The 24,988-nt window shown below is 38.0% G+C and overlaps 8 protein-coding genes, 1 long non-coding RNA gene and 3 other non-coding genes across 14 annotated transcripts; 3 read left to right on the top strand and 9 right to left on the bottom strand.

Annotated features, from left to right (window-relative positions):
- Positions 1 to 455: 455 nt before the first annotated feature.
- LOC18017225 (SUPPRESSOR OF GAMMA RESPONSE 1) lies at positions 456 to 1,770 on the bottom strand. Its single transcript, XM_024156485.1, has 5 exons — positions 1,621 to 1,770; positions 1,359 to 1,539; positions 849 to 1,285; positions 584 to 769; positions 456 to 494 (listed from the first exon to the last, which is right to left on the bottom strand). The coding sequence occupies exons 1-5, from the start codon at positions 1,768 to 1,770 to the stop codon at positions 456 to 458; spliced, it is 993 nt and encodes a 330-aa protein (XP_024012253.1).
- A 1,846-nt stretch (positions 1,771 to 3,616) lies between these two features.
- Positions 3,617 to 3,688, top strand: TRNAD-GUC. The gene has a single exon. It is a non-coding gene; the product is annotated as a tRNA-Asp (tRNA).
- Positions 3,689 to 3,928: 240 nt separating this feature from the next.
- Positions 3,929 to 7,001, bottom strand: LOC18017226 (putative glucose-6-phosphate 1-epimerase). Of its 2 annotated transcripts, XM_024156255.1 has the most exons (10): positions 6,884 to 6,909; positions 6,668 to 6,781; positions 6,351 to 6,500; positions 5,948 to 6,022; positions 5,614 to 5,670; positions 5,382 to 5,539; positions 5,135 to 5,266; positions 4,837 to 4,939; positions 4,658 to 4,757; positions 3,929 to 4,565 (listed from the first exon to the last, which is right to left on the bottom strand). In XM_024156255.1, exons 2-10 carry the CDS (start codon positions 6,668 to 6,670, stop codon positions 4,348 to 4,350), a joined length of 996 nt encoding a protein of 331 aa, XP_024012023.1. In that variant the 5' UTR covers positions 6,671 to 6,781; positions 6,884 to 6,909; the 3' UTR covers positions 3,929 to 4,347. The 2 variants fall into 2 exon arrangements, with proteins under 2 accessions (XP_024012023.1, XP_006399962.1); XM_006399899.2 differs by lacking the exon at positions 6,668 to 6,781 and having other exon boundaries at positions 6,884 to 7,001.
- A 1,335-nt stretch (positions 7,002 to 8,336) lies between these two features.
- LOC112086728 lies at positions 8,337 to 9,495 on the top strand. Its single transcript, XR_002899596.1, has 2 exons — positions 8,337 to 8,584; positions 8,672 to 9,495. It is a non-coding gene; the product is annotated as an uncharacterized LOC112086728 (long non-coding RNA).
- LOC18017227 (U-box domain-containing protein 3) lies at positions 8,510 to 9,960 on the bottom strand. The gene is made up of 2 exons (XM_006399900.2): positions 9,387 to 9,960; positions 8,510 to 9,303 (listed from the first exon to the last, which is right to left on the bottom strand). Exons 1-2 carry the CDS (start codon positions 9,599 to 9,601, stop codon positions 8,532 to 8,534), a joined length of 987 nt encoding a protein of 328 aa, XP_006399963.1. The 5' UTR covers positions 9,602 to 9,960; the 3' UTR covers positions 8,510 to 8,531.
- A 1,059-nt stretch (positions 9,961 to 11,019) lies between these two features.
- Positions 11,020 to 14,593, bottom strand: LOC18017228 (pescadillo homolog). The gene is made up of 13 exons (XM_006399901.2): positions 14,496 to 14,593; positions 14,258 to 14,343; positions 13,726 to 13,974; positions 13,505 to 13,630; positions 13,322 to 13,406; positions 13,121 to 13,231; positions 12,898 to 12,991; positions 12,540 to 12,805; positions 12,277 to 12,384; positions 12,072 to 12,193; positions 11,751 to 11,970; positions 11,446 to 11,652; positions 11,020 to 11,340 (listed from the first exon to the last, which is right to left on the bottom strand). The coding sequence occupies exons 1-13, from the start codon at positions 14,517 to 14,519 to the stop codon at positions 11,263 to 11,265; spliced, it is 1,776 nt and encodes a 591-aa protein (XP_006399964.1). The 5' UTR covers positions 14,520 to 14,593; the 3' UTR covers positions 11,020 to 11,262.
- Positions 14,594 to 15,021: 428 nt separating this feature from the next.
- Positions 15,022 to 17,456, bottom strand: LOC18017229 (protein ANTHESIS POMOTING FACTOR 1). 2 transcript variants are annotated; one of them, XM_006399902.2, is made up of 10 exons: positions 17,264 to 17,456; positions 17,043 to 17,143; positions 16,740 to 16,849; positions 16,590 to 16,656; positions 16,411 to 16,510; positions 16,152 to 16,268; positions 15,927 to 16,064; positions 15,752 to 15,836; positions 15,532 to 15,581; positions 15,022 to 15,377 (listed from the first exon to the last, which is right to left on the bottom strand). In XM_006399902.2, exons 1-10 carry the CDS (start codon positions 17,330 to 17,332, stop codon positions 15,228 to 15,230), a joined length of 987 nt encoding a protein of 328 aa, XP_006399965.1. In that variant the 5' UTR covers positions 17,333 to 17,456; the 3' UTR covers positions 15,022 to 15,227. The 2 variants fall into 2 exon arrangements, with proteins under 2 accessions (XP_006399965.1, XP_024011955.1); XM_024156187.1 differs by having other exon boundaries at positions 15,022 to 15,380.
- Positions 17,457 to 17,742: 286 nt separating this feature from the next.
- LOC112087013 lies at positions 17,743 to 17,937 on the bottom strand. The gene has a single exon (XR_002899861.1). It is a non-coding gene; the product is annotated as a U2 spliceosomal RNA (small nuclear RNA).
- Positions 17,938 to 18,194: 257 nt separating this feature from the next.
- LOC112086989 lies at positions 18,195 to 18,312 on the bottom strand. The gene has a single exon (XR_002899838.1). It is a non-coding gene; the product is annotated as a U5 spliceosomal RNA (small nuclear RNA).
- Positions 18,313 to 19,020: 708 nt separating this feature from the next.
- Positions 19,021 to 22,189, bottom strand: LOC18017707. The gene is made up of 11 exons (XM_006399905.2): positions 21,595 to 22,189; positions 21,107 to 21,220; positions 20,912 to 21,012; positions 20,750 to 20,821; positions 20,547 to 20,628; positions 20,359 to 20,439; positions 20,081 to 20,119; positions 19,882 to 19,947; positions 19,641 to 19,790; positions 19,317 to 19,445; positions 19,021 to 19,208 (listed from the first exon to the last, which is right to left on the bottom strand). Exons 1-11 carry the CDS (start codon positions 21,820 to 21,822, stop codon positions 19,173 to 19,175), a joined length of 1,098 nt encoding a protein of 365 aa, XP_006399968.1. The 5' UTR covers positions 21,823 to 22,189; the 3' UTR covers positions 19,021 to 19,172.
- On the top strand, positions 21,996 to 23,182 carry LOC112086768. Its single transcript, XM_024156486.1, is given in 3 exon segments — positions 21,996 to 22,185; positions 22,187 to 22,219; positions 23,143 to 23,182. Coding segments are annotated over 3 exon segments (156 nt in total). The 5' UTR covers positions 21,996 to 22,102.
- LOC18017708 (high affinity nitrate transporter 2.7) lies at positions 23,023 to 24,890 on the bottom strand. The gene is made up of 2 exons (XM_006399906.2): positions 23,650 to 24,890; positions 23,023 to 23,532 (listed from the first exon to the last, which is right to left on the bottom strand). Exons 1-2 carry the CDS (start codon positions 24,795 to 24,797, stop codon positions 23,244 to 23,246), a joined length of 1,437 nt encoding a protein of 478 aa, XP_006399969.1. The 5' UTR covers positions 24,798 to 24,890; the 3' UTR covers positions 23,023 to 23,243.
- Between the last annotated feature and the right edge of the window lie 98 nt (positions 24,891 to 24,988).

Genomic DNA, 24,988 nt, shown 5'->3' on the forward strand with positions numbered 1-24,988 from the left:
GAGAAACTTACAACATGTAGAGTATTTTAAAACTGAGAGATTCAAGTTGAGAAACTTCACGTTTTTATATTATAAAAATTGGAGGGTATTTATCGTAAAAAAAAAAAAACTATAGTCCTTAAATATGCATTCTTCAAATCTGAAACTAACATAAACACTGCTACAGTAGACAACAACAACAACCGTGGCTCAAAAAATTGAGAAGAATATCATATGATTATAACAACAAAAAAGGATACCAATGAGGAATATTGAAGTGTTTTTCAAGGGAATCCGAGAAAATAACAAAATGCCTGGTGTTTTCGATGACAGAAACAGCCGTCTCTGGCGACATATCACTCACGTTACATTCATGCTTTGATTCGCCTATGCTTTATGTGTCTCTTTCTCTGTATTTTCTCCTCGTTTATCTAACAAAAACGTCATTATGGAACCCTTATTTTTGGCGTTTCAAATCAATCTAGCCAATTCAATAAACTGTCCTCCGAAGCAAACTGCAAAAATCCACAAAATTGTATCTGAGTTTCAAGAATTCTGAAGGATATTTTCTAAATATATAGAAGAATTTTCTTAAACTTCTCACGGTAAGGAAATCAGGGAGAGTCCCTAAATCTGCGTCCTCCAAATCTGGCACTAAATTGTTTTCAGACCATATGCCAAAATCCCAGTAATTAGGTTTCTTCTCCATAAAGGACAATTGAGCTTCAACTCGTTGAGTTCTTTCTTCTGAGGTCGAACTAAAAGAAGCTTCTGGAATGTTCTCCAGTCCCTGATTTTACCATTAAAAAAAAAAAATAAACTACAATGCACGAAAAACGCTAACGATACTTGCAAAGAAAGGAACTAACCTGAACAAGTGCATCAAGAACCATCTCAGTATCATCATCATAAGCTATTCCATCCTCAGAAACAGAAATCGTAGGTAATTTTGGTGGTGTAGAAGTGGTAGTTTTCTCGAATTTCGTTTGTTTCTGATACATGATCTTAGAAACAACATATTCTCCAATCTCCTCTTCTTCTGTTCCCAAGTGGTACTGGTGCATAACCCAGTTATATTTCTCCTGTTTTAATCCCTTCTTCGCGCTCTTGTACAGCACCATGAACTTCTTGGAGCCTCTCTGGACTCCATTGAGCTTGACCGGTTTGGTTTTACCAGTCTTGCGCCAACGAACCGTTTCATCCTTTTGACCAGACGGTGTGATCCGTCTCCTCTTTCTCTGCCCCTTTGGATATGCCTGCTCCGTCTTGTTAAAGAAGAAGGAACTACTTCCATCCTTAGACACACCTGCAAACAAAAGACTTACTAAACTAATATCAAATATTCAAATTAATGGGGGAATTTTCATAAATAATATTACCTGGAAGGTTTTTAGGGTGAGTGTAATTGATATCATTCACTGATGAACAGATAAAGTCTTGGATAAAAACATGTGGTTTCAAGCCATCAATCCCACACTTGGCTTCCAAATGCTCGATGACTTCCTCATCAGTTGGCTCAAACTTCACACCTTTAGGAAGGCCTGGCCATGGAGTCAGTACCTGATAAAACGAACTCAGTATTCACACTAGACACAACCATACGGTTACATTCATTACAGATGTTGTAAAATAGGTCTTTACATTTTTGTTGTCGATGTGGTAACAGCATTTAGGACAGTTTATATGAGCTTCACAATCTTCAATCTGCAGAGCTGAAGACGCAGACGCATTCTTTACATTGCTCGCGATCCATGGAACATCCACAATCCAAGCCCTGTGTAGAGTTTTCATAGTTTTAGTGACAAGAGCAAAGCCATTTAAAGTTATTAACATCTCTACTTGTTTGAAGAAGATTTAGAAACATGTTTATAATCTACCCCGATTATTACGGTCTTATATATATGTCTTGTCGGAAACAAAACAGAGCTTTCACGAATCAGTAAAAATAATACTAGCCTGAGAACAGAGAAAAATATAGTAGTAGTGAGTGCCCAAAGTAGAAGAATAAGAAGTGCTGAAATTTTGCACTAATCATAACCCAGATAAAAGAAAAGTTCAATCTTTTCGAGAGTTTGGAACAAAGATGGGACCTTTTTTTTTCCTTCATACCAAAAAAACATGAGACCTTCATGTCTTTTTTTTCCCCCGGCAAACAATAGAATAGCACAATCGTGTTGTTGAGTCATCGAAATCAGCGTAGAGTCTGAGTGAGATTATATAAACAAAATCTGGCTTAAACAGATCTTCGCTTACCTTTCCATGAATACCAAGACAAAGAACGATTGATTGAGAGAGAGCGAGAAAAAGAAAGACAGAGAGAGAAAGGGCTTTCTCCACTAAGCTAAGTAAAATGGAGTGAAGAGCAGAGAGAAAGAGCGAGACTTTGGAGAGAGGAAGTATATACGCGTGACGATGAGCGGGAAAGTGGGACTTAATGAGAGGTACGTTTACTTCCGAACCTAAGCTTCGAGGAAAGCTCCTCAAGAACACAATCAGCAAACCTCAGGCTCGGATACTCCATCTTATTTGTAAGCTTCACTAGCGTTTGGTTCGGATAACGAACCTGAAATTTGTAAGCTTCTGTGCAGCTTCGAAACAGTGAATGAGCTTCGCAATTTGGGCTTCAAAGAAATTCGTAAACTAAGTGGTTTTTGTAGGGCCAAGCTACCTTGATCACCAAGCCAAAATGTTACTATTTAACCGTTAATTTTGTATGTGTAATAATGTTGTTTCCACTTGTTACAGTTAAACAAAGACAAATTAATTACAAGAATGGACCATGAATTTTAATATGTATAATAAAATGACAATTTATTAAACTAAAACAGTAAATAGTATTCACATGGAGTTGCATAAAATGAAACCAACAAAACCTTGGACACGATTTCCCAACTGCGCAGAAAAAACGATCTATGTACGTATCCATTTATGGATACAATTCAATCATTACATTTATTCTTTTCTATCAAGGAAACAAAACGACAAAAAATAAATAAGAAGAAAATACTGTCTTTTCAAAAGTAAACTGGTATTTATAACTCTTAAAAAAATTGTTTGAGAAAAGATGATATAACAAATAAATAAATAAATATATTTTGTGAAAAGATGGATTGAGAAAAATTATGTGGTCTGTAAATAAATAGAAGTTTTTACTTTTATAGAATAGATGACTTCATAATAATAATATGTGGTACATTTGACGTAAGAAATAAGAGATGGGTTAAGATAAAACGATGTAACTATTTAATGGTCATATCGGTAAGCAAAAATTGACCACCTGACTATTTATATCTTCATAAGGATTATGTAACTTCACAATTAGCTTGATAAAGTAATGTCTTTTGTCGGAGGAAAAATATGACTATTAAGTAGTTACATCTTGTTATCTTAATCTATCTTTATAAATTCTTGTTTTACCCTAGAAGTTACTTAAAGGTTTGATTGATGAATAAGTTAAAATAATATTCTTAAATGTTTCTTGATGAAGAGTGGAAAGTTTCCGACTAACAAATTTTCTCTTTCTATTATTTCTCGTAATTAGTGGATTAAAAACCTAGCTTGTGAAATTATACTTGTTCTTTACGGTGTAGAAACAGGCGAACGTCTAAATCCATTATACATAATTCTCTTAACAGATGTCGTTGTAGTATAGTGGTAAGTATTCCCGCCTGTCACGCGGGTGACCCGGGTTCGATCCCCGGCAACGGCGAATTATTTTTTTGACGGAACTAACAATTTGTTTGGGCTTTATGATGATTCAGAATCCACGGGCTCTTTTTTACGGTTCTCGGGTATCTATACAAGTATTTTTTTTTTTGGGGTATCATCAATACAAGGTGACTGTAAAGGTGCTGCCAATTAGTACTTCCGAAAGAAAAAAATCAGAAAAAACATTGTCATTAGCCTGAAAATCCGAATGACGAAGAAGAGGAATAAAACCAGAGTAACATTTCCGGTTAACATGACCAGAATAACATAGTTTCAGTTAACCTGACCCGATGGCAATACAAGAGTGACCTTTACAATTACAGACAAGAGCAGCAAGGAGGAATAAGAACCTCTAGTGACTTATGTAAAACGTTTCGATGAAGAATACACACTGTTCCATGAAGAAGACGGTTCAGTATATTAAGACCGATGTATTATCGACCGTCACACACAAGGCAACGTTACACAAATACTACATTTGCCAATCTCTCTGTGTGTCAGTCAGAAACTTGAAAAGAGCAATAGCTCCAACCAAATCATTATCAGATTTGCTTGAGCATCATCGCTTTCTCCACGAAGACGATTATAAATATAAAACTAGTGATGTTTCCAATCCAAGTATGGTTTTTTTTATCTATAAATATATATGTTATGATGATATCAATGATCCCCGTAAAGAACCTTACGTGGATCGAGCTGACCACTGCAGTAGCTTGATGAGACGATAGAGAGTTCTTGCCTGCCTTTCCACTCTTCACATGGTCTCAACAGAATTGGGGTTTCTATAGCACCAGAATCTACACAAAGCATTGTTGTGTAATCCTCATCCCCCATATCAGCAATACTCTTTGCCTTCTTGCCCCAAGGGTTCCACACAACTGCTCATACCAAAGATTTCATAAGAAACAAAGTTCACATCATTTTTTGGCTTATTTGAATCACACCGCGTCAAAGAAGTCTCTATATGCACCTGCATTCGGCATGCCTTCCTTGCGCAACTCGATAGTTCTCTTTCTCTCATGATCTATGATTGCAATCTTTGTCGGCGCGTTCAAGTACACTCTATCAATCTGCAAGGAAAGAAAAAAGTACGTTGAGATTCTGTTTGTTTACTAGTTTGGTCTGAAAACAAAGGAATTAATCACCTACCTCACCGTCAAAGGTTATTGCATCTGCCTGCTCGGTGAATCTTTCTCTACGCATCATGTTGTCTAGATAATCAAGTGTTTCCAAGCCTTCAACCCGAACTTCACTGCAAATTTGATGCCAATGTGATGTTACTTAGACAAAAGAGTTTTTAAAGAGTCTATTTACTATGCATCTTCTTGAGGAAACTTCGAATTGCGAGAGAGTACGAAGCTACTCAAGACAACAACAATAGATTTGATCAGGATGATGCTTGAAGTAATTAAGCTCACAAAAACAACACAGATGAAAAGCGATATACCTTATGTCGGATACATATAAGTAGTTACGAAGTGCAAACATAAAGGAGAATGCCTTCAGGTCGGTGTTCCTCACACGCGGGATTATAGTAAGTTTGCCAGGACTGATAGATATGCGAACACGAAGTTCAAAGCTGTAACAAAATACAACAAACCAAATCAAATACTATGCACCAAACAGCGAATTGTATATTAAGCCAAGAGATGATGACAATGAAGTGAACTAACAGAACTAGCAACTGTACACACCTGTGAGGCCATGTCTTCAAATCATCTTCAGTAGGTTTCAATATTAAATCGACAGTTGATTGCTGGTTAGCTGGAGGCAGAGGTGAAGGATCGTTATCAAATGACCAGAATCTGTTCCGGGCAAATCCATGCCGCTCAAGAGCACCCAAATTTCCAAACTGCAAGTACGATTAAGTATGGTTGATGGCGGAACGAAAAGACAGTGTCTTTAAATAATTTCAGATTGCCTAACCTGTGGAAAACAGACAGGTAACCCTCCCCTGATCGCCTTAGGTGGCTTCAATTGCGCCTAAATGAAACATAGTGATTACAGAAAAAAGGGTTATTGAAAGCTAGTGCCGTGTTCATCAACTCATATCTCTACTCTAAAAGCACAAATTACAGATGATCTGATACATGCTGGAGAAGAAATCTGGCTAAGAAGAAAGAATGGATTCATCAATTCATCTCTATCAACATACCAAAGTTTATAGATAACATAAGAAGGCAAAAAAAAAGAATGCCAAGATTGATATTTGGTGGATCCAATCCGAGTAATAGTCTAGATGATTTGTTTTACAGTTTACCTTGCTGCTCATATAAAGCAACTGCTCTCTTCTTTCATTCTTCCAAGAAACCACTTGTCCTCCATACAGAAGCACCTGAACCATTTCCAGCAGAAAAAGTAAAAAAAAAAAAGTAAAAACCTCTGAGAGAGTTTTCTCTAACCATAACAACTGGCTTTTGACTGACACTAGCAAAACTGTTAAAAAACTCAATATAGAAGCTCAAAGTACTAGTCAGTACTAATCACTGAGAGGTCACCATCAAGCTTCTCTGATTAACACTAGTTCTTATGTTAATTCTTCTTTCATTAGATGCTATGATCAAAATTCCTTCTCTTACAGAGACATTCAGGAGACCAAAAAAAAAAAAAAATCAAATTTTAGGGCAAAATTGTAAGAAAAGAAAGTGAGGAAAGAGTCAAACCTCAGCAGATGATCCGCCTGGGTCGGTCAAAATAATACGGGAGGATCCATCACGATCATTGACTACATTCAAAGGCATCGATTTTGGCCTTATTAACCTCGATCTTATTCCCCTCACGAATGGGTTCCCTTTCCCTTTCCTCCACTCCAGCTACATGCATAAACCAATTATTTATATATAACACTAAAATTTTAATCAAGCTACTCATGATTTGTAACAAACGAATGTAAAACTGGGAACACGAACAGAAAAAAAAATCGGAATCAAATCCGCAAAATAAGTGGGGAAATCGAGAAGGAACAGAGAAATGAAGGGACCATAAGAAATGATTGATGAGGGTTTAGATTCAGCTACTGGAGAATCTCAAAGGTTGCAACGTAGTAAAAAAAAAGCTTTGGTGATCGGCTGAAATTTCAACACTCATCACCGAACTGCAACGACGGAGAGAGAGGGAATGAAGACAGAGAGATCTAGAGTGATACAGAGCTAGAGAGAGAGAGATAGAGACTGTTGATGCATTAGAAAATGCTGACCTTGATTGTTCGATTATGGCTCTGATTCTCAGAAATTTGGGTTTGAGTGGGGAGCTTGAAGAAGAAGAAGAAGAAGGCATGTGCGCATTTGTAGTCTCTCTGCGTAGGCTCTGATACTGCCGCGTGTGCATTTGCTAATTGTTTTCACTTTTCCTGATTATTGTGTTAACTCGCTATTTATGTATTTTTCTCCTAGATAATCTCTGTATTTCGTAGATATTGAAAACGCAATAACACAAAATAATTTTAGAGAAAATATAGTAAAATATCTGGAGAACGATATAAACAATAACAATATACAATACTAAATAGTAAAAGATATATTAAATCCAAAGTTGTGCTAATTATATTTTCAACCAGTTGATAAGTGTTTGAGTTTAAAAATTTCAATGGATTAAAAAGATAATTACTATCAGTTTGATTCTGATAAATTAACATACATTTTCGATTTTCTGTCGGTAATGGTAACCACAAGCATGAAATTTGACTGGTATTATGTCACCAAATCATGTAAAGTTTGATTACTGATATTTACTTATTTAGTTGTGTATTTTTTCAATGGTCGGTAAAATAAGGACAAAATGTATTTGGTAAACAGTCAAATATTATTATACAGTAAATATGGGAAAAAGGAGAAGTAGATTTATAAAAAAAAAACATCAGTTCATCTGTAATGTGACGATGGATTATTAGATTATCCACCAATCATATATCTGTGTTGTTCTCCTCTAGCAAAAACAATACTGTTCCTTTCCTTTTGGTGACGTTATATTCCATTCCAACAGTAAATAAGAGGAAACTATATTCAATTACAGCTTTCACGCACCCACCATATTTTATAAGTTCCATTTTGCGATCATATTAGAGCTCTTCAGTACCAATCTGGTTTGAATCGGCTTTTGATTTACGCTACATTACGTACGTAGGAGGAGAATATCGAATAAACATTAGACTAGCAAGTAACTGTATGTCATTAAGTCGACGGAATCAAATTACACCCATTCAACTATGCAGGGAATGGTGGGGGGCTGGAAAATGCCTCCTTTTTTTTTTAATTAAAAGAAAGATAGTATCGTAAAAGACATAAACTGATAAATTAAAAGTAAGAAAAAATCTAAAAGTAAAATTAAAGGCAAAACGAATGAGTAGATACCAACTGCATCGTGTCATCGTGTCCAATGCAACATGCATGATGCATACATAAATCCTCATCGACAAAGCAATTGCTCTTGATCAGTGTTTTTAAGTAATTAACCAAATCACTGCCAACGATGCTCATGCGTCTTTTAAGATTAGATATCTCCTGTAGAAGCCAATATTTTTTCTTAATAACTTGGAAACTACATATATTGAAGTTCGTATTTTGGGCTTAAAAACTGTCTTGGGCCTTAGTAGGAAGACTAAATCATTTGTGAAATAATAATATTACAAATTCTCTTCACATTTACTTATTTTTCCTTTTCTGGTTAATCTTCATCTCCCAGTACTGTAGTACAAAGGATTAAGGCAATGTTTTCCTGTGTTCTGGAATCGAGATTCGGAGGAGACTCCATATACTTATATGGCTAATGATTCCTACAAGAAGAAGACTTTGTTTCTGGGAAAACAGTAAATGATTTATACAAGGCCTGGAAATCGAAGCACAAGACTATGTGCTGAGTTTGGAAATCATCTCTTCTACCAACTTCAACATGGTTCCTGGTATTCGCTCGCCTTCTTGATCAATCTCCCGCATAATTTTCTCAACAATCTCAATCTTTCTCTGTTTGTTTTTGATGACATACCCAGAACAGCACTCCCTCAACAGAAGCAGCAGCTCTCTAGCCATTTCTTTAGCCCTCCTTGTCCCATCTACGCTCACTTGAAGCAATCCGGGCATCACTCCTTCTCTCAGTATCATTCCTCTGTTCGTCTCTCTGTCCAAGTTGCACACACCGAGCAATATTCCTACGGCGTGCTCTTTACACTGTGCTGACCCTTCTTCAATGGCTTCCACCAGAACCCCAATCGCTCCACTGATGCTGCAAATCGATTCTGGTGATTCAGAGATTATGTTCTCCAGCAAAGATGCCGCCTTTTCAGCCAATTCAGAGGATTTATCGCAAAAGTTCATGACTTGAAGCAAAGCATACGGTGCTCCACAAGCTATGACGAGTGGAACAATCTGATGGAGTGTCGATAGATTGTGTAGTGTTGCTATGCCATCAAGCTTGGCCTGAGTCGTTAGCGTTTCGAGCCCAATTAGCCCAACTAGAATCTGAACCAACCTGGTCGACGCTATCTTGACCTTGTTTTTGTTACAGGAAGAGAGGATCAGGAGAAACGCCATGGCCAGTTCAACTATTACCATCTTCGTTTCTGACTGGAGTATCTCTAGCAACATTGGTACTGCGCCAGATTTCACAATTCTTACTTTGTTCCTGTAAGTTCAGAGACGATTGATTATTTTCCTCTGTTACTACCGCTTAATGTATTGGTTTAACATAGAGATAGAAACACAAACCTTTCACTGCCAAATGCAAGGCTGAGCAATGCAGATAGAGCGACTTCTGTTGTGATGCAGTCTTGATATTGTAACATTGAGAGTAAAGGAATGATGATTTCTCTTTCTGCCATTTTTTGTCTTTGCCTCTTGCTTAGATTACTCAGCTCTATAGCTGCTTCTATTTGAGCCTCTCTGTTACCGCTAAGAAGACTCTCAACCACGAACTCCTCCATTTTGCACCACTCTTCTTCCTCTCTGTAATTTTGTTTATTAACTTAACTTGGAAGAAGAGTGAGGGAAGGTATGGTGGTGATTGGTGAAGTAAATATAATAGAAAGAAAAATAACATAGAAAATGTTGATTAGTATCTGGTTGCTTTAACAAGCAACGTTAGGCTTTTTTTTTTGGGCATCCATTGTTTCATGTTGAAGCAAACTCACCTAAAGCTTTTTTTTAGACAGTACATTTTTCTTTAGTTGTTTTTTTTGTTTATCCTGTAGAGATATTGAGTTTATTTCTAGAAGAACTTAAACACCAGAAGGGAAAGTAGGTATCTGATTGAATATTTTGTTCTTGATTGCATGATCTATCCAATGTTGATTCCTGAAGATATGGATCTTTAGCTTTCCTCGTGTAGAAGCAAGGTAAGCTTATCTGCATTATCCAGTGTCATTGATCCCAAGAAATTAAATTATTTAGGCAATGACAATGTTAGTATTTTTTCTCTTCAAAATCTTATTTTTGTTTCTATTGGGCCATTTTATATTATCGTATTTATAAGTGTGATTCTTTCAAGTTATTAGAATTAAATTAACTACTATCTTTGAGCTGGGTGTTAGCATTGACAATATAGACATTGTTGATGTGAATGTGTGTATTTTTCTTGTTTTGAACGCACAAATTACATAATCTGTAATAATTATGTCAACTTTATTCTTAAATGCAAAAGGAATGCAACTCAATCATCTTTCATCTACATAAACTTACACATCATACGCATTTATGTGTTTTTAACAATTTGTAAATTATTGACCAAGTGACACATACATGAAATTGAAACGAGTTTGAATGTTTGTCGCTTTTTGGGTGGTGCTTATAATATATTTCTTTTTGATAATGTGTTTATAGTATTTTGTTTATCTAAATAAACAAATTTTCCATATTAGTAGAAGACATGTTTTATTTTAATGTTTTACATCTTTCTACTCCTTTCCGTTGAGAATATGATCAAGTTTCTTTTCCCATTGGTCCCCGCCCCGAATATGTTTAAGAGAAAAGTGCTTCAATTTTCTTCAGTTACAAGTATAGAATTCATACATATAAGTATATAACACTCTTTAAATAATTATATATCCAACGAAAAATATTCAGTGAAGAGTTATAACTTGTTATCAGTTAATCTGGTTGACACATTTAGCCCAAAAAAAGTTATTCTTGCTGACCAAAACACTTTAGAAATAGAAATCAATTATAAATTACGCTAAATTTGTAAGAACGTTTCCAACTAGAGAAAAGAGAAATCTGTGATTAGAATTTATGTGAGTGGATAAGATTATTTCGTAGGGTGCACTCATGGATCAGAAAATAAAAAAGGATACAATACTAAAAAAGTGGAATACAATGTTCTTTAAATTTCTATGTTATAATGCGTTTTTGTCTTCACGAAAAAACTTATTTATACAAAATGAAAGTAGAGATTAAAAATTCAACTGGCTATGAAACTTTCGAGAGAGATGATCCTGCTTGCTATCGAAATTTATGAAGTTTGACGTATAATAATAATAACCAAAAACAAAACTTTTTAAAATTTGGCAGTACATGAAGCGAACGACTAATGATACATAACTTAAGAAATAGCCTGAGCAAAATAGAAATGTAAACAAAAACAATCAAGTTATTGTTGACCAGCATTCAGTCTTTTCTTGCGCTGCTCGAGTGCTTCAACAGCTTCACTCTTCTTTTTCTGTCCTTTCTGCAGAAATTTTCACCAAAGAAACAGTTATGATTCTGCAGCTTTTAAACCCCAGGATTCATGAAATGATCAACCAAAACAATGAGTGGTCAACGTAAATCATACCTTCATGGCTTCGTAGAGCTTCCTCTTCTTACGGGACATCAGCAGTGTGGGCATATCAGAGGTATCTTGAGCAGTTTGCGTATTAGCTGCATCAGGAACTGATTCTTCACCCTCGCCTACTTCTTCCACCACAGGCGCTACATCAACTGCACTTCCCCTCAGTTCCATCTTCAGTTCCTCATGGTACTGCTTCTCCAGCTCCGCCATCTAACGTAAGATAGCCCACATAACTCAAATTTATCAACACATACAAAACTTTAGCAGGCTTGAGTCATATTATTCATATATCTAGATAGAAATCAAACCTTCTTCTTGTTTCTAGCAGCTTCAGCTTCCTCAGCACGGCTCATAACACCAGCGTATAGTAAGTTTTGAGGATCTTCAAGATCCTCTTTCCCAACACCTGGCAACGGAAGAACATCGTTTCTGGCTGCTGCTTGTAGCCTCTTAATAGTTTCAGCATAATCAGGAACATATCCTTCTGCTTCATTGTCCACAAATGGTGACAAGTGCGGCGGTGGAATGCTGCTTGTAATAAAGAGCACACAACGAATGTATAAACAGCTGAGAAATATGAGCAAAAATGGTAGTTAAGAGGAAATACGCAACGGTTATGAATGTGTTACCTTCCGACCATATACTTTTCAGTTGGCAAGATAATGCGAGCATTCACGCAGTCATAGATCCACTGTGGTTGAACATATTCCCTTGACAGATACATATGACCCGCGCTTGGCTTATCAATGATCTACAAAATAGAATGGGTGTTATTGAGATCTCTCTATCTACACTTTTGGGAGACAATGTTAAACAACAAGCTAAGCGGCTTACGTGATGTGTGATACTCTCATCATCCTCCTTGAAAGGTGCACCTTCTCCTTCCCAAGACACCATCCCACCAAAAGCAGGAAGTACAAAAAGAAGGGACTCTCTTGGAACCTAAATAAGAATACGATTTTCTTAAAAAAGAGCCAAGCCCCAGTCATGAAATATTTTGATTATCTTCTCAGTCACTGGTTAGGATTAAACACCATTCTTAGGTGCCTACTCTATTTTTAAAATTGTTTTCATGTAGTCGTTTTTGACCCCCATACCTCACGGCTTAAGAAAAACTTCAGATCCTTGAAGAGTGACTTGCACACTCTTGTTTCTTCATCCTCTTCAACCTCTTTATTGTTATCTGCAACGATATGCATCAATGCCCCAGGCTCACTCGAAGGCAGCTGGTGCTGAAGTTGTGCAAGTCTCAGTTCAGACTCTTCACGGTCGTTTGACTGTGAGCTAGATGAAGCATCACTTTTAGGTTCCACAGTCATGCCTCTGGAGCTAGCATCTATGTATCTCGACAAAGCATAGAGATCTGCAACATTGAAGACATATCCAAATGTTAATCAAAGAAACAGATCCCACATTATAAGGAAAATCATAGCTGACTGAAAGCGGACAACATACCTGCTGCCAAAGCCTCCAACCGAGAATCAAGGATTGGCGGATACTTCACATTCAGAGAATGGTAAAGCTTAAAGTTTATAAAGGCAAGAAGCGTCTGCATCAAAAGATGAATAATTTTTGTCAGCATAAGTCCACACTTCAATTTAGACTCAATCAGTTCATCCTAAATAATGAATTTATAAGTTCCCAAATGACAGGGGAAAAAGATATTAGGAGTTCTCACCTCATAAAACTCTAAGAAGGTTAGCAGGACACTAAAGTCAACATCATTCGTAAAGACTTGTTGTATTGCATGAGGGGTCAACCAAGTGATCTTTTGACCTTCTAGTTCAGCCTATTAAGATAATCAGGAAATTTTCACCAATGAGGAAGTAATCGACAAATTCCATAATAAACTTTCAAGATAGATAGAATAACACAATACCTGATAATATATACCCTTGACAGACACAAACACTTTTCGTAATGCATGAGTACGAGAAATGTAAGCTTGCCATTCATGGCTCAATCTGATTCACAAAAGGTAAGCTTATGGATATGAGACTAAGGGAAGCTGCCGATAAGTAAAGAGACAAGGGACGTATAAGTGAACATATAAGATTCTGACCTTCTACAGTTGTGAACTCGTTTAACTTCAAGATTTTCCCTGTCTGAAGCAGGTAACACCGCAAAAAGATGAACCATCGTAAGACAGTCATCCAAGTCGCGTAGCGCATCAATGAATGTGGGATACCTATGATGATCAGAACACAAACAGAATTGGGTGTGAATTGTCTAAACTAGTGGATGTGCAGACACAACTATAGATTCAATTTTTCTGCAGCAAACCTTTCACGGATCAATCTATCTAGCTTGTAAGTGGGTTGGCGAGTAAGCAGAAGACGTGCAAGCTCCTCGTTTTTCTTGGCCTTGGCTTTTAATACCTTCTTTTGGTATGTTCTTATTTCTCTGAACTTCTCAAGAAGTGGCTCATGCTGAAGGAAAGAAATGTCCTTCACATGGTAGTAAGTGTGATGGTTTCCCTTCACCTTCTTCTTCGGTTCTCGCGGAAATACTCCTTTGACAATACATAGTCTCCTGAAATGCCCAAATCGGTAGGTACAATTGAGCAGTCATGAAAATGTATCGAAACAAAACCAAAAAACAAGATAACAGATAAGTCACCTATTGAAAAATATAATATCTGGGATACATGTTGAATGTGTTTTTTATCCAATATACAGATTGATGATAAATTAAGTGAATTATTGAAACATATAAGCAACTTATTAATAAAACCCCTAGTTAAATTGTTAACAGAAACATTAACACAAGAGCTACCAATGCCAAAATATAAGGAGATTTGAGTAAGAGAGTGAACCTGAATAGACTTAAGTTAACTTGAAGAGATTTGAGTGCTTGCGACCTGGTCATATACCTAGCGGCATTTCCTTCCTTCTTTTTTCCCTGCAAAAGAAGAACAGCAACAAAATATTTTAAGAAAAACAATCAGCTAACAAGATTCTCAAGAAAAGACAGGAAAACGAAACTGGTTCAAAATAGCTCTAAATCAACGAACTATCAGAACAATACAGCTTCAATCCAATAGAAACACTCACCGCTGGCCTGTAATGCTTCGGCATGGTGAAACGCCACAAAAGAGGAGGGAGAGATGGAGTGGAGAACGGAAAAGAAAGAATTAGGGTTTTAGGCAAAACCAAATAATTAGGTCGGGTGCAAGACGACTATATAATGGGCTTCTCAGGGCCAGTTGACTCCTCATCTTGTTTATTCCGGGTTTCAAGGCCCAATTGTTTCATTGTCTCCAAAACAAAGTGGGAAGAACCTGAAGTGAACCGAACCGAACCGAAATTCATCGAGTATAAAGTTCATTGTCAACCTCTAAATAAAATGCATTTTGGTTGAAAATAACAGTATTTAATTGTATGTCAATAATTTTGCTCGGCGCATTCAACCAATTTCTGTCTTTCTACCCTTTTTTCCCGCGTCAATAATATAAGTATGCGCATTCTTGAAAAAAAGCAAAAAAAAAGTAATATATATATTGAGGATATTGTAACATAAATCATAAATCTAAGAGATCCGACGAAAACAAAAACAAAAATCTAAGAGATCGTCAATATGTTTTCTGAAATAAATTACTCCTGCTTCAATATAATTTTAATTGTCAAAATCAAAACCATAATACACAAGTGCATAAAATGGAAACAATGCGAAATGGAAACAATGCGGTCGTCACTAAGGAGGAGGTTGGAATGCGTCCGCATCTAATAATGTTGTCTAAAGTCCGTTTGATTCAAATCATGGTTGTTTGTTTGCGTTGTTACTTGTTAGTCGGCAGGAGGATCGGCGGGGGCAGGTGTCTCACCGTCGTTGGGGATCCAGAAAGTGAGAACCGTCGAGGCAGCAACGAACATTGCCCTACGAGGTGCCCATTTCAGACACGACACTACTCCTATGTTGTTCTCCCACCTCGCCACCTGCTTTTATCAGACAAAATTCAGATACTGTGCCAATCATAAGGAAAAAACAGTAGCTACAACTTTCTGAATAATTCATCATCTTTGTAAAGTGAATCGTTGTCCAACTGGTGTATGTACAAATCTTAGTGGTGTTTGGTTGTTCCGCATTTACCTCAGATGGGTTCTCAACGTTCCACGCATGCAAGGTTCCATCTCCTGAACCTGTCATCGAATATATAAAAACACTAACTGTGAGCTCTTAAGTTTATCTATTTTGGTTGAGTAGTTTCATAATTTGGAGTTAAGCTTGTTAGATTTGGATGTTGTGTAAATGAGTCATGATAAAAAGATGATCTTGCATTATTCGGAGAGGTGTATGATGTCCGTATTACCTGAAAGAACGTACTTGCCATCTGGTGTGAAGGTGGCTTCTATGGATGTACCCTGTGAAGGCGGCTCCAGACTAAATCCACATTTCTGCAAAAAAAAAAAAAAAATCATAACAATTATTACCAACCCAACCTAATGTTCTGTCTTCTTCAAGAGAAAGATACAAAATATGATTACCTTCTCTCCATGATATGCATCGAGAACGTAAATATTGTTATTTGTGGTTGTTAGGAGCATGGATTTTCCATCACTGCTGAACTTTATATCGTTAACCTCAGCAGTATCCCCACCCACCAGAAATGTATCAAAGGGACCCTAAAGAAGAGATCAGATGGGTTTACAAGTTAGAGCTACAAAGAGCATTCATGTGTAAGGCTGTGTGAATCACACTAAGTAGCTAACCTTGTCATAACACCGGGAATCAAATAATTTAACAGCACCTCCTTCCATTGCAATTGCAAACACCAATCCTTGTTGGTCATACGCTACTGCAGGTCTACCACGTAGATGTAGAATTCCCTATAGACTAAAAGGGTAAGCATAAAAGCATTTACAAGGCTTTTAAGAGAGCCTAAATCGAGCAAACTCTGTTCCAAAAATTCTACCATATTCAGACTTATTCCATATGGAATTCTCACACTTTGAGAAACTGGAAACCAACCTGGCAGGCATTTACACGAAGATCCCAGAGTCTGACACTTTTGTCGAGAGAACCAGACATGAAGCTATCATTTATAGGCGACATACAAAGCGATACAACCCTGCAGCAGAAGAATATTTTCCATCAATGTACACAGTACTAGTATAAGCAGGTCACCAAATTCAGAGGTTATATGATACCTGTCTTTGTGCCCTTTAAAGTAGCGAAGGATCCGATTATCATACATTGAGAGATATCTCAAGGATTCTGGTACAAGAAAAAGTATTCAAGTGAGTTTTATCCAACATTATTAATTATCCAACCTCAAGCAAGAGAAAAGAACGACTCACCTCCAGTGGACTCCAAATTGTATAGAGAAGAGCAAATAAGAGAGCTGGGATGATGGGTAAAGCACACACGATCGGTACCATGCTTCTTATGGTATGTAATCTTGAGCTGTCTACGTCATAACAAACACCGGAACAAACTATCAGATTGAAATTGAACAGTCACAGTCTTCTACATACAAATTGTTGCATCCAAGGAAATTCAACTAATCTATGAAATCATATCCATCTCATAATAATCCAGAAATTTCCCTAAGTAGATTAGTTTCTTTATGAGGAAAACCTAAAAGGGAGGAAGAAACTGACTTAGCGTTGGCGATATCGAAGAGGCGAAGTGAATCATCCTCGCTGGATGTTACCAGTAGATCATCAGTCCTATGGAAACCCATCGAACGTATCTTCCCTCCCTGGAAATCCAACAATGAAATTCGACGGATTAATCTCAGAAACTGGAGTTTGGATAAGTTAATCAGGGTTATTAGAAATCGTAGGAACACGAAAAGAAAAGAGAAAAAAATAGTTCGTACGAAATCAGAGAAGACTGCTCCGATGGCCATCCTGCGAACTAGTCCGTCGTCTAGCTCCGTCAACGACATCGTCCAGATGAACAAACAGTGTAGCACCGAGAATTTTCCGAGAAAGAGAGAGGCGAGAGAGCAAGAGAGAACGAATACTCTAGTCAGAGTTTTGTGGGTTTCGCGGGTATCTAAACGACGCCATTTGTTGAGTATTACAAACGACGCAGTATTAATGTTACAAACGACGCCATTTTATATCGGTCAGCATTTTTATGTAATGCCCATTGGGCCTGGCGATTTTAATAGGTCCATTATTATCTACTTCGTCTCCAAATTAACGGTGGCTTCATCAGACACAACTCCATGTGGAAACAAAAGAAGAAACGACCAGAGACTTTACTACAATGGCGAGTAAGAGTGAAATTGTCATAAACACATAGATTGAATCATAACAATGTTGATTAGAAACCGTTTTTAAACTGTGATTGGTGGGTTATGCCAAGCCCTTGCAATAGTGCAACGCATGAGCGACAAACGTGAGCACAAATAGCAAGCTATTTTGATGGCTCACACCCTTAATAAATTGAGTTAATATCGTGTGAATCGATGATCCACATATCAGATATTAAACTGATAAGAACAGATACTACACTTGATCTTAGCCAAAAGGCCGAGAAAGGTATGAATTGTTTAGAGGTTGGTGTTCCTTTTTAAAGCAAAACTTTGACTTTGTTTTGCAAATACTCTTCCGATGTGGGACTAATAAACTAACACTTTTACTCAGCTAAAGATTCGTTTAGGTTTTTTTGGTTGGTTTAAATGTGAAGCTTCGTGTAGCTTTAAGCCTTGAACTTAAACGCTGTCCATTTATATGTCTTCTTGTAATAGGAATTCCGGGTAGTAACAGAACAAAAATTTCGAGCTAGTTAATTGATAGAGTTGATCTCTAGAAGAGACAACCCTCCAAAAATAGGCGTATGCCGATTAGTACGACAAGCGCACGGTATTCTTTAGTAAAAGGCGAAAGAATAGTTCGCTATTGTGCTTATCGCACGGCTCCGTGAGTTCTCAGTCATAGGCTCTCTCCATATTATGTATGTCGAGTTCTCGTTGTCTTGACTGTATAGTTACGATGTGGGACTAAAAACTACTGCATTCGCCTCTTCGTCAATATCGCCCAGTCTTAACGCAAGTCATTATAATTATATGTGCTTTCGTTACTTTTTCCCACTTTTTGTAGTTGTGAGGTCACTTTTATCTAAATTTAGAATACAGGGACTACGATTGAAATGATTTAGTAGTACTAAAATCTTCGGAAAAAATGCTCGTACAAAACTCTGCCGTCGTACTTCCAGTTTCAGAGAAGTACAATGTTGATTTTCTTTTCTCTTCTTTGATAAACTTTTTCAGTACACAAGTCTCTTGTTTTATATGTACTATACAAAACGTAAATAAATGTAACAAAAGATTGGCGCTTTGTAGTACAATTGTTATGATATTATTGTGTACTACCCAATCCCTTCATAATGTGTGTATATAAAGTTCCCAGCAGTTTTAGAGGAAATCGAAACTCAAATTATAAAAATCCTTATCACTGGTTTAAAAGAGCGAAAAATATCTTAAAGGTAGTGGAACTCGACAGGGTAGACATGAGAACACATGCGCAATCAACGGCTGTAATGATGCCATGTCATGATTACAATCTCTCTTTTCATGTGTTCTCAGGTCACCCCTGCTGAGCTCTTTCTCTACCGCCCATCTTTATCAACGCCGGTGGCTTTATTTATTCATCCATTCACCATATGGTAAAGTTTGTACGTGTAATTTCGATACGATACTATTACAAATCACAAAACACCAAACATAATAACTCTTACGTACAGTATACTATATGCTTTTGAATGCTGATTGATTCTATTTAACTGTCTTGCTCTTTATCCCTCAACAAGATAGACTGCCAAAGGAGCACATGAAGAAAGAAACCAATAATGAGTTCATCAAATGCTGTAATGTTATTTCTTATGTTTCAGAGACTATTGTAACTTGTGAAAGAAAAGCTAACCTCACGAAGGAGGCGGAGAGCAGCGGGACGAGTGAACTTCCTGGCGAAGAGGAAGCACGGTGACGGTTTCCCATTACTGCTACACCATTCTCGCCGGTATTCGGTCTCGTAGTTGATATTGTCGATACCCTATGAATCAATGTGGTTGGTTAGAGATTCCTATTTCTGTCTTAAGTCTGTACCATAGATCATACATATTGTACTGGAAAAGAATTGGTCATACCAAATTAAATTTTCACAAAACCGAAATACCCAAAATCCAAATGGCCCACTTATCTGAATCCCACATTTTTCTTTTGGTCCGACAAGTGATAGGATGTGTACCTTAATGGACTTAATAAGATGAGGAGTAGCATCGGAAAACTTGTAAGTCATAGGATGCCATCCACGACGTTCGTTACTTTTAGAGGATGAAAGGTCCCAAGCTGAGTGTGTCAGTGACCGTCGTGTGAGTTCGCTATCAACACCCTTTTGCTGAAATTTAAGATGCATTACCAAATTTGATTAATTGCATAATTCTGTTCTAAACAACTCTGCATATGGTTGGATCAAAAATTAATCTTACAGATAGCAATGTCTGAACGTAGTGCTCATCAGGTATACAGTTGTGTTCCTTCCAACCTTCAGCTGGCTAAAGAACAAGACTAGAATAGTTTACCTCACAGGGGCCTAGTCAATGATCAAACCCGACTTGCGTGGAGGAAATGGTTGAACTGCTAATATGGCGTGGTATTTAATTATGTGACCAGGGAAAAGCAACTTACTACAGGACGATCTCGCCAAAACTCTGGAAGTGATTTCCTCTGTAAGATCATATCCAAATAGAAGTTTATGAGTGAATAGACAGTGACCACACCACTAACAAAGCAACTCTCACGATAACACCCAATTATAAAATCGGTGGTTCTAAATTGCCATTGCCAGCTAAACCTTTTTTCTTTTGAATATTGATAAAATATCCCTCTTTACAAGTATCATATTAGAGGACCACTCGTACAGTATTACCAAGTTTGCTAATTAAGTGAAATTTTCAAAAACTTACCCTGCAATGCTGCTGAAACATAGGTAAGACGATAGTATCATTCACCACAATTTCTGCGTGTTTTCTATTCAGGACGACCCACTACGAGAAATTAATAGCATAAAGAAAAAAAGCAAAGAGCACGTCAGCAAAACTGCACATGTTCAGAATGAGAATCCATATAATGTTAGTAATTATCGGAACTTCACCTGTGATCCTTTTCTCCAGTGATGAACAGGAATTATGGGACTCATTCTAGGATTATAACGGCTATCTTTTGTATCTGCAAAGCTGCAATCAAAAATTTTCATTTGTTGAAACTTCCAACATATATCTTTCTTTCCTTTCACTGACTAAGCTAAAGTATGAAATTCTGTATTTAGGTACTATCTGAAAGATAGGCAGCACTGACCTATCAACGAAACTAGTTGGTGTTGACATGATGTAGTTATACGTGTAGCTGAAACTGTACAGAGGTATGCAGCTGAGAAGACACCAAAACAACTGAAATTTAGTTAGGCAATTTATTAACTGCAATCCATATAGGACAAGGTATTTACAAAATCAGTCTCACCTATCAGAAAGAAAAACAAAGCGGTGATTAAATGGATCTCTAAGTGCATGTCTGAGTAATATACGTTCTGCTTCAATCATGGTGGCTTCTCCCCAGTCCACCTGGAATTAGCAAGTGAAATCAGACGACTTTAAGAAAATGCAGGTAATGAAAAATTCATGATTTGGTAAATTGATACATTCTCATAGCAGGAACCTGTATACTGTCATTAACTTGCCGATCCAAGAAGAACTTAGATCGGGTTGTAGCCTCGCTAAGAATGAATCCAGGTCTAGAGTGAACAAATATTGAGAACTTTCCATCCTCACCCTGCAAAGGGCATATTATTATGGACCAAGCTCAGTGTTTCAACATGGCTTTGAACAGTTTTTAATAGGAAATCAGTAAAAGCGGTCATCGTCACTAATTTATTGCTACGAAGACACATTCCAACCGAGAAAACGTCCAAATGTTTGCAACTCTAATGACGGTAATCTAAATTTAGTGTCAATGTTATCAAACACAGAAGACGAAATGCCCAATTCTTAGGGAAATCAGTTAATTTGATCCCCAAAATCTACGACTTAGCTAGCCAGTTCTCTGAAGCTATTGATTTCACATCTGACAGTGGAGTAATCTGATCTTCAAAGACCAGAATCGAATCTATAGTTTCTGAACCCAATTAGAGAAGGAGAAGTGTATACCATAAAGAATGCGTCCCAGACAGACTCGAGGGGGAGTCGGTTCCGCGCAATGAACAGGAAGGCAATCTGTGGTTTCTGATCGAGACGAGGCTTCAGCGACGCAGTGATTCCACTGTAACGAGCTTGGATAAATGCGAAACTCCCCAAGCAGAAAGCAAAAATCAACGTGGCGAATACTTTCCTCTTCCATCTGTTCAGCAACTTGTGCTGCGACGCCTTCCTCTTCATTTAGATCCCAGTAAAATCGCGCTCAAGCAGATTTTCCCGCCATTCGACTCCGAAAAACAGGATTCACATAGTCAATCGGACGGTATACGCAGCGTCAAATCTCTCCCCCGTTCTCTTTCTTTCTCTCGCTCGCTCGTATTTGGTTAAACTCAAGCTTTTTCGAGACAATTCAACTCTTGATCTCTGGAGCCGAATCAGATCGAACATGGGAGAATCTTCTTCAAATTTCGCAGTAAAAACAGTGGCACATACCGGTTGATTGAAGCGAACTCCAAGGAAGATGGCGTCGATAGCAAGGGAGAGCAACAGCGAAAAACTTGTGATCGCGAAGACAAATCACGTGGAAGAAGATGACCTTTCAGCAGGAGGAGACTTGGAGAGTGAGAAAGAGACACAGGTGAGTGAGTGAATGAGTAGAGCTGGTGAGGTGGGCCTGTTTGATATCGTAAAGCCTACACTTCAACGTGAAAATTGAAGCCCGGTTCAGTTGCTACCCTCCAAATTAATAAAGTACTTTATTTCCCTTTTCCCATAAATAATAAGTTTAAATAAAATTCAGAAAGAAAAAAAAAACGATTAGTAAGTTTTATGGTATTGTGTTTGTCTTTATTTATCCGTACACGAGTTTGTATTCGCTTCTGTGGGATGCATGTATTCCTCTATAGACTAATTTTTTATAATAAATACGAATGAATACAAAAAACTGAAAAACTGAACCTCTAAATTCAGAAAATTTGGCTATTTATATCGTCGATGTAATGATAATTACCAGGTGTCACACGTAAAACCTAGCTACAACATGTATAAATCAGACTACATATTTTTGTAAAAATTTGGCTACAACATCAACATATACAACGTAACTTTTCTTATAGCATATATAAACCTATGTAATTAATTCGTGTTTAAATTCAATCACATCATGTTTAAACTTATATGTAACAAAGAGGAGTAGTCATTCGACCACAAGTACAACATGTATCAAGTATAACATCTACAATACAGCATAAATTAATTCAATTATAGCATGTATATATAATATATTGCATCCTACTACAACATGCATAAACTAAGTTCTTGCATATCTAAACCACACTTAAAAGTTAAAATTATATAAATTCGGCTACAATATCTATAAACTTGGTTACAACAAATAGAAATTCAACTACATGTATAAAATCTTCTACAATTGCAAGCGTTTAAATATATGAAATACTCAAAGAAAATATTGTGAGTTTCTGTTGACTACTTTCAAATTTTCAATTTATAGGGATAATGGGATAAGTTTACAAAAATTAACTTTCTTACATCTAATTATAGGAAAGCTTTTGAACGTGGTAAAACCTTTGATAAGTCTTAATTTGAATTTGACTTCGATACGCTTTTGATTTGGCCAAACGCCTAGTACTTCAAATGCGGAATCAACAAACGGGACGTAGTCTACCAGTAATCACTTCATCGTCGTCGTCGTCGTCTTCTACAAGGAGTGGCTGGGAAGATTCATCGGATTCTGAAGAACCACAACATATCCCACCCCAGCGTGGAAAATATATAAGCGTAACAGACAGAGAAACAACAAAAGTCATTAAACCCATAAGTGAAATGCTTCTCTGCTTTCGAACACCATCTCCGGAAAACAGCAAAAGCTGCGTTACCACCGCACCTACAGTGCCACCGCTTCCCGTCATTCCCGCCACTACTCCTAGAGATCTGTCACCATAAAAACAATAAAAAATAAAACCAATTTCTTGAGCTGAACCGAAATGGTAACAGTTAAACCAATAAAGCCAAACCGATAAAAAAACCAGAAAACCGAAAATATAAAACCTGGTGGAGACGAAAGGAACGACGCCAAATACGAGACCAGAAGCAGCCTGAACGAATACAGAGAAGACCCACATGACGGCGATTGAGACCCATAGCGAGTTGACTCGTCCGAGTAACACGCACAACAACCCAGCCGTCGATTGCACGACCCAGAGTCCCCAGAGCCTCCCTCTCATTCCGAATTTCTTCCCCAACGCGTCGGAAACCATCCCTCCCGCCGGTCGCGACGCAATGTTCGATATCGCGAAACTCGCCGCGATAGTTCCCGCCGCCTCGAGATTCACGCCGAATCGCTCGTAGAAATATCCGGCGATCATGTTGTCCGTCGTGAGCTCCACACCGAACGAGTATCCGTAGAGTAGAGCTATGATCCATGCTCTGTAATTTCCAAGACCTTCGAAAAGGATTTCGAGAAAATCGGAATGTTCTTCTTTCGGATTTCTGATTTTATTTTGATTCCTATTACCGCCGGGAGTATCTTGGCCGTAGAGGAGGACGAGGACGGCGGTTAACACTTGGAAAACGGCGGGAAAGACGAAACAGAATCGCCAGGCGATGGCGGGTGGGAGGAATCCGGCGATGGCAGAGTAGAGAAGAGGCATAAGGAGCTGAGAGATACCGGCGCCGACGTTAGCCCAACCAGCTGAGACGCCGTTAGCGAGACCAACGACGTTACCGGAGAACATGGAGGACATCCAGTACTGATTAGCGACGAAATTGGCGAGCGAGAAGCCGACGAAGAAACGGACGAGGATGAATGAAGTCGGAGAGGAGACTAGTGCGGTGGAGAGGATGGCGGGAGCGGTGAGGAAAGAGAGGATCGCCGAGGAAGTCCGTGGTCCGGTGAGATCACAGAGTGGACCCATGGCGAGACGGGAGAAGATAGAGCCGGCGAAGGACGCGATCCCGGCGGCGGATACGGTGGAATCAGAGAAGCGGAGGTCGGAGGAGATGACGGGGACGAGAGGAGGGATAGAGAAGGTGGAGAAGAAGCAGGAGAAGAGTGAGAGCCACGCCAGGTGAAAGGCGCGTGAATGAGGCGAGGAGAGAGAGAATGGCCGGAAAACAGTTGCTCTGCCGCTGGAATCCACCGGGATTGTGGAGTGTGAAAACGACGACGTTTTTGTGTTGCGTGGAGATGGCTCCATTAGACACGGCCGGCCGATGATGAACACTAAGTTTAAATCAGATTGACATTTTTGCTCGAAATAGTATTGAACCAAAAACTTCGAAATCCGAATTGATAATAAACCTTAAATTTTTGTTGGCTAACTCAACAAAATATCGTGCCGATGTTGTGGCTTACATCAATCTATCTTTAACATCAATTTCTTCTTGA

The sequence above is a fragment of the Eutrema salsugineum genome, unplaced genomic scaffold (assembly GCF_000478725.1).
Source record: "Eutrema salsugineum unplaced genomic scaffold, Eutsalg1_0 scaffold_2, whole genome shotgun sequence".
Classification (NCBI taxonomy): Eukaryota; Viridiplantae; Streptophyta; class Magnoliopsida; order Brassicales; family Brassicaceae; genus Eutrema; species Eutrema salsugineum.

Excerpts from the sequence above, each read along its gene's own strand:
- LOC18017225 (XM_024156485.1), bottom strand. The coding sequence starts at position 1,770 with ATGAAAACTCTACACAGGGCTTGGATTGTGGATGTTCCATGGATCGCG. Across the intron at positions 1,540-1,620 it reads ACCACATCGACAACAAAAAT|GTACTGACTCCATGGCCAGG; the intron begins GTAAAGACCTAT and ends TCGTTTTATCAG. Across the intron at positions 1,286-1,358 it reads TCACCCTAAAAACCTTCCAG|GTGTGTCTAAGGATGGAAGT; the intron begins GTAATATTATTT and ends TTTTGTTTGCAG.
- LOC18017226 (XM_024156255.1), bottom strand. Across the intron at positions 6,023-6,350 it reads CAGGCGGATCATCTGCTGAG|GTGCTTCTGTATGGAGGACA; the intron begins GTTTGACTCTTT and ends GAAATGGTTCAG. Across the intron at positions 4,758-4,836 it reads CAATAACCTTTGACGGTGAG|ATTGATAGAGTGTACTTGAA; the intron begins GTAGGTGATTAA and ends CTTTCCTTGCAG.
- LOC18017227 (XM_006399900.2), bottom strand. The coding sequence starts at position 9,601 with ATGGAGGAGTTCGTGGTTGAGAGTCTTCTTAGCGGTAACAGAGAGGCT. Across the intron at positions 9,304-9,386 it reads CTTGCATTTGGCAGTGAAAG|GAACAAAGTAAGAATTGTGA; the intron begins GTTTGTGTTTCT and ends CTGAACTTACAG.
- LOC18017228 (XM_006399901.2), bottom strand. The coding sequence starts at position 14,519 with ATGCCGAAGCATTACAGGCCAGCG. Across the intron at positions 14,344-14,495 it reads CGAAGCATTACAGGCCAGCG|GGAAAAAAGAAGGAAGGAAA; the intron begins GTGAGTGTTTCT and ends CTTCTTTTGCAG. Across the intron at positions 13,232-13,321 it reads TCAAGGGTATATATTATCAG|GCTGAACTAGAAGGTCAAAA; the intron begins GTATTGTGTTAT and ends TTATCTTAATAG.
- LOC18017229 (XM_024156187.1), bottom strand. The coding sequence starts at position 17,332 with ATGTCGTTGACGGAGCTAGACGACGGACTAGTTCGCAGGATGGCCATC. Across the intron at positions 16,657-16,739 it reads CAATTTGGAGTCCACTGGAG|AATCCTTGAGATATCTCTCA; the intron begins GTGAGTCGTTCT and ends TTCTTGTACCAG. Across the intron at positions 15,582-15,751 it reads TGGCAAGTACGTTCTTTCAG|GTTCAGGAGATGGAACCTTG; the intron begins GTAATACGGACA and ends ATTCGATGACAG.
- LOC18017707 (XM_006399905.2), bottom strand. The coding sequence starts at position 21,822 with ATGAAGAGGAAGGCGTCGCAGCACAAGTTGCTGAACAGATGGAAGAGG. Across the intron at positions 20,120-20,358 it reads TGTTTCAGCAGCATTGCAGG|AGGAAATCACTTCCAGAGTT; the intron begins GTAAGTTTTTGA and ends ATGATCTTACAG. Across the intron at positions 19,791-19,881 it reads ACGTTCAGACATTGCTATCT|CAAAAGGGTGTTGATAGCGA; the intron begins GTAAGATTAATT and ends CTTAAATTTCAG.
- LOC18017708 (XM_006399906.2), bottom strand. The coding sequence starts at position 24,797 with ATGGAGCCATCTCCACGCAACACAAAAACGTCGTCGTTTTCACACTCC. Across the intron at positions 23,533-23,649 it reads GTTCCTTTCGTCTCCACCAG|ATCTCTAGGAGTAGTGGCGG; the intron begins GTTTTATATTTT and ends TTATGGTGACAG.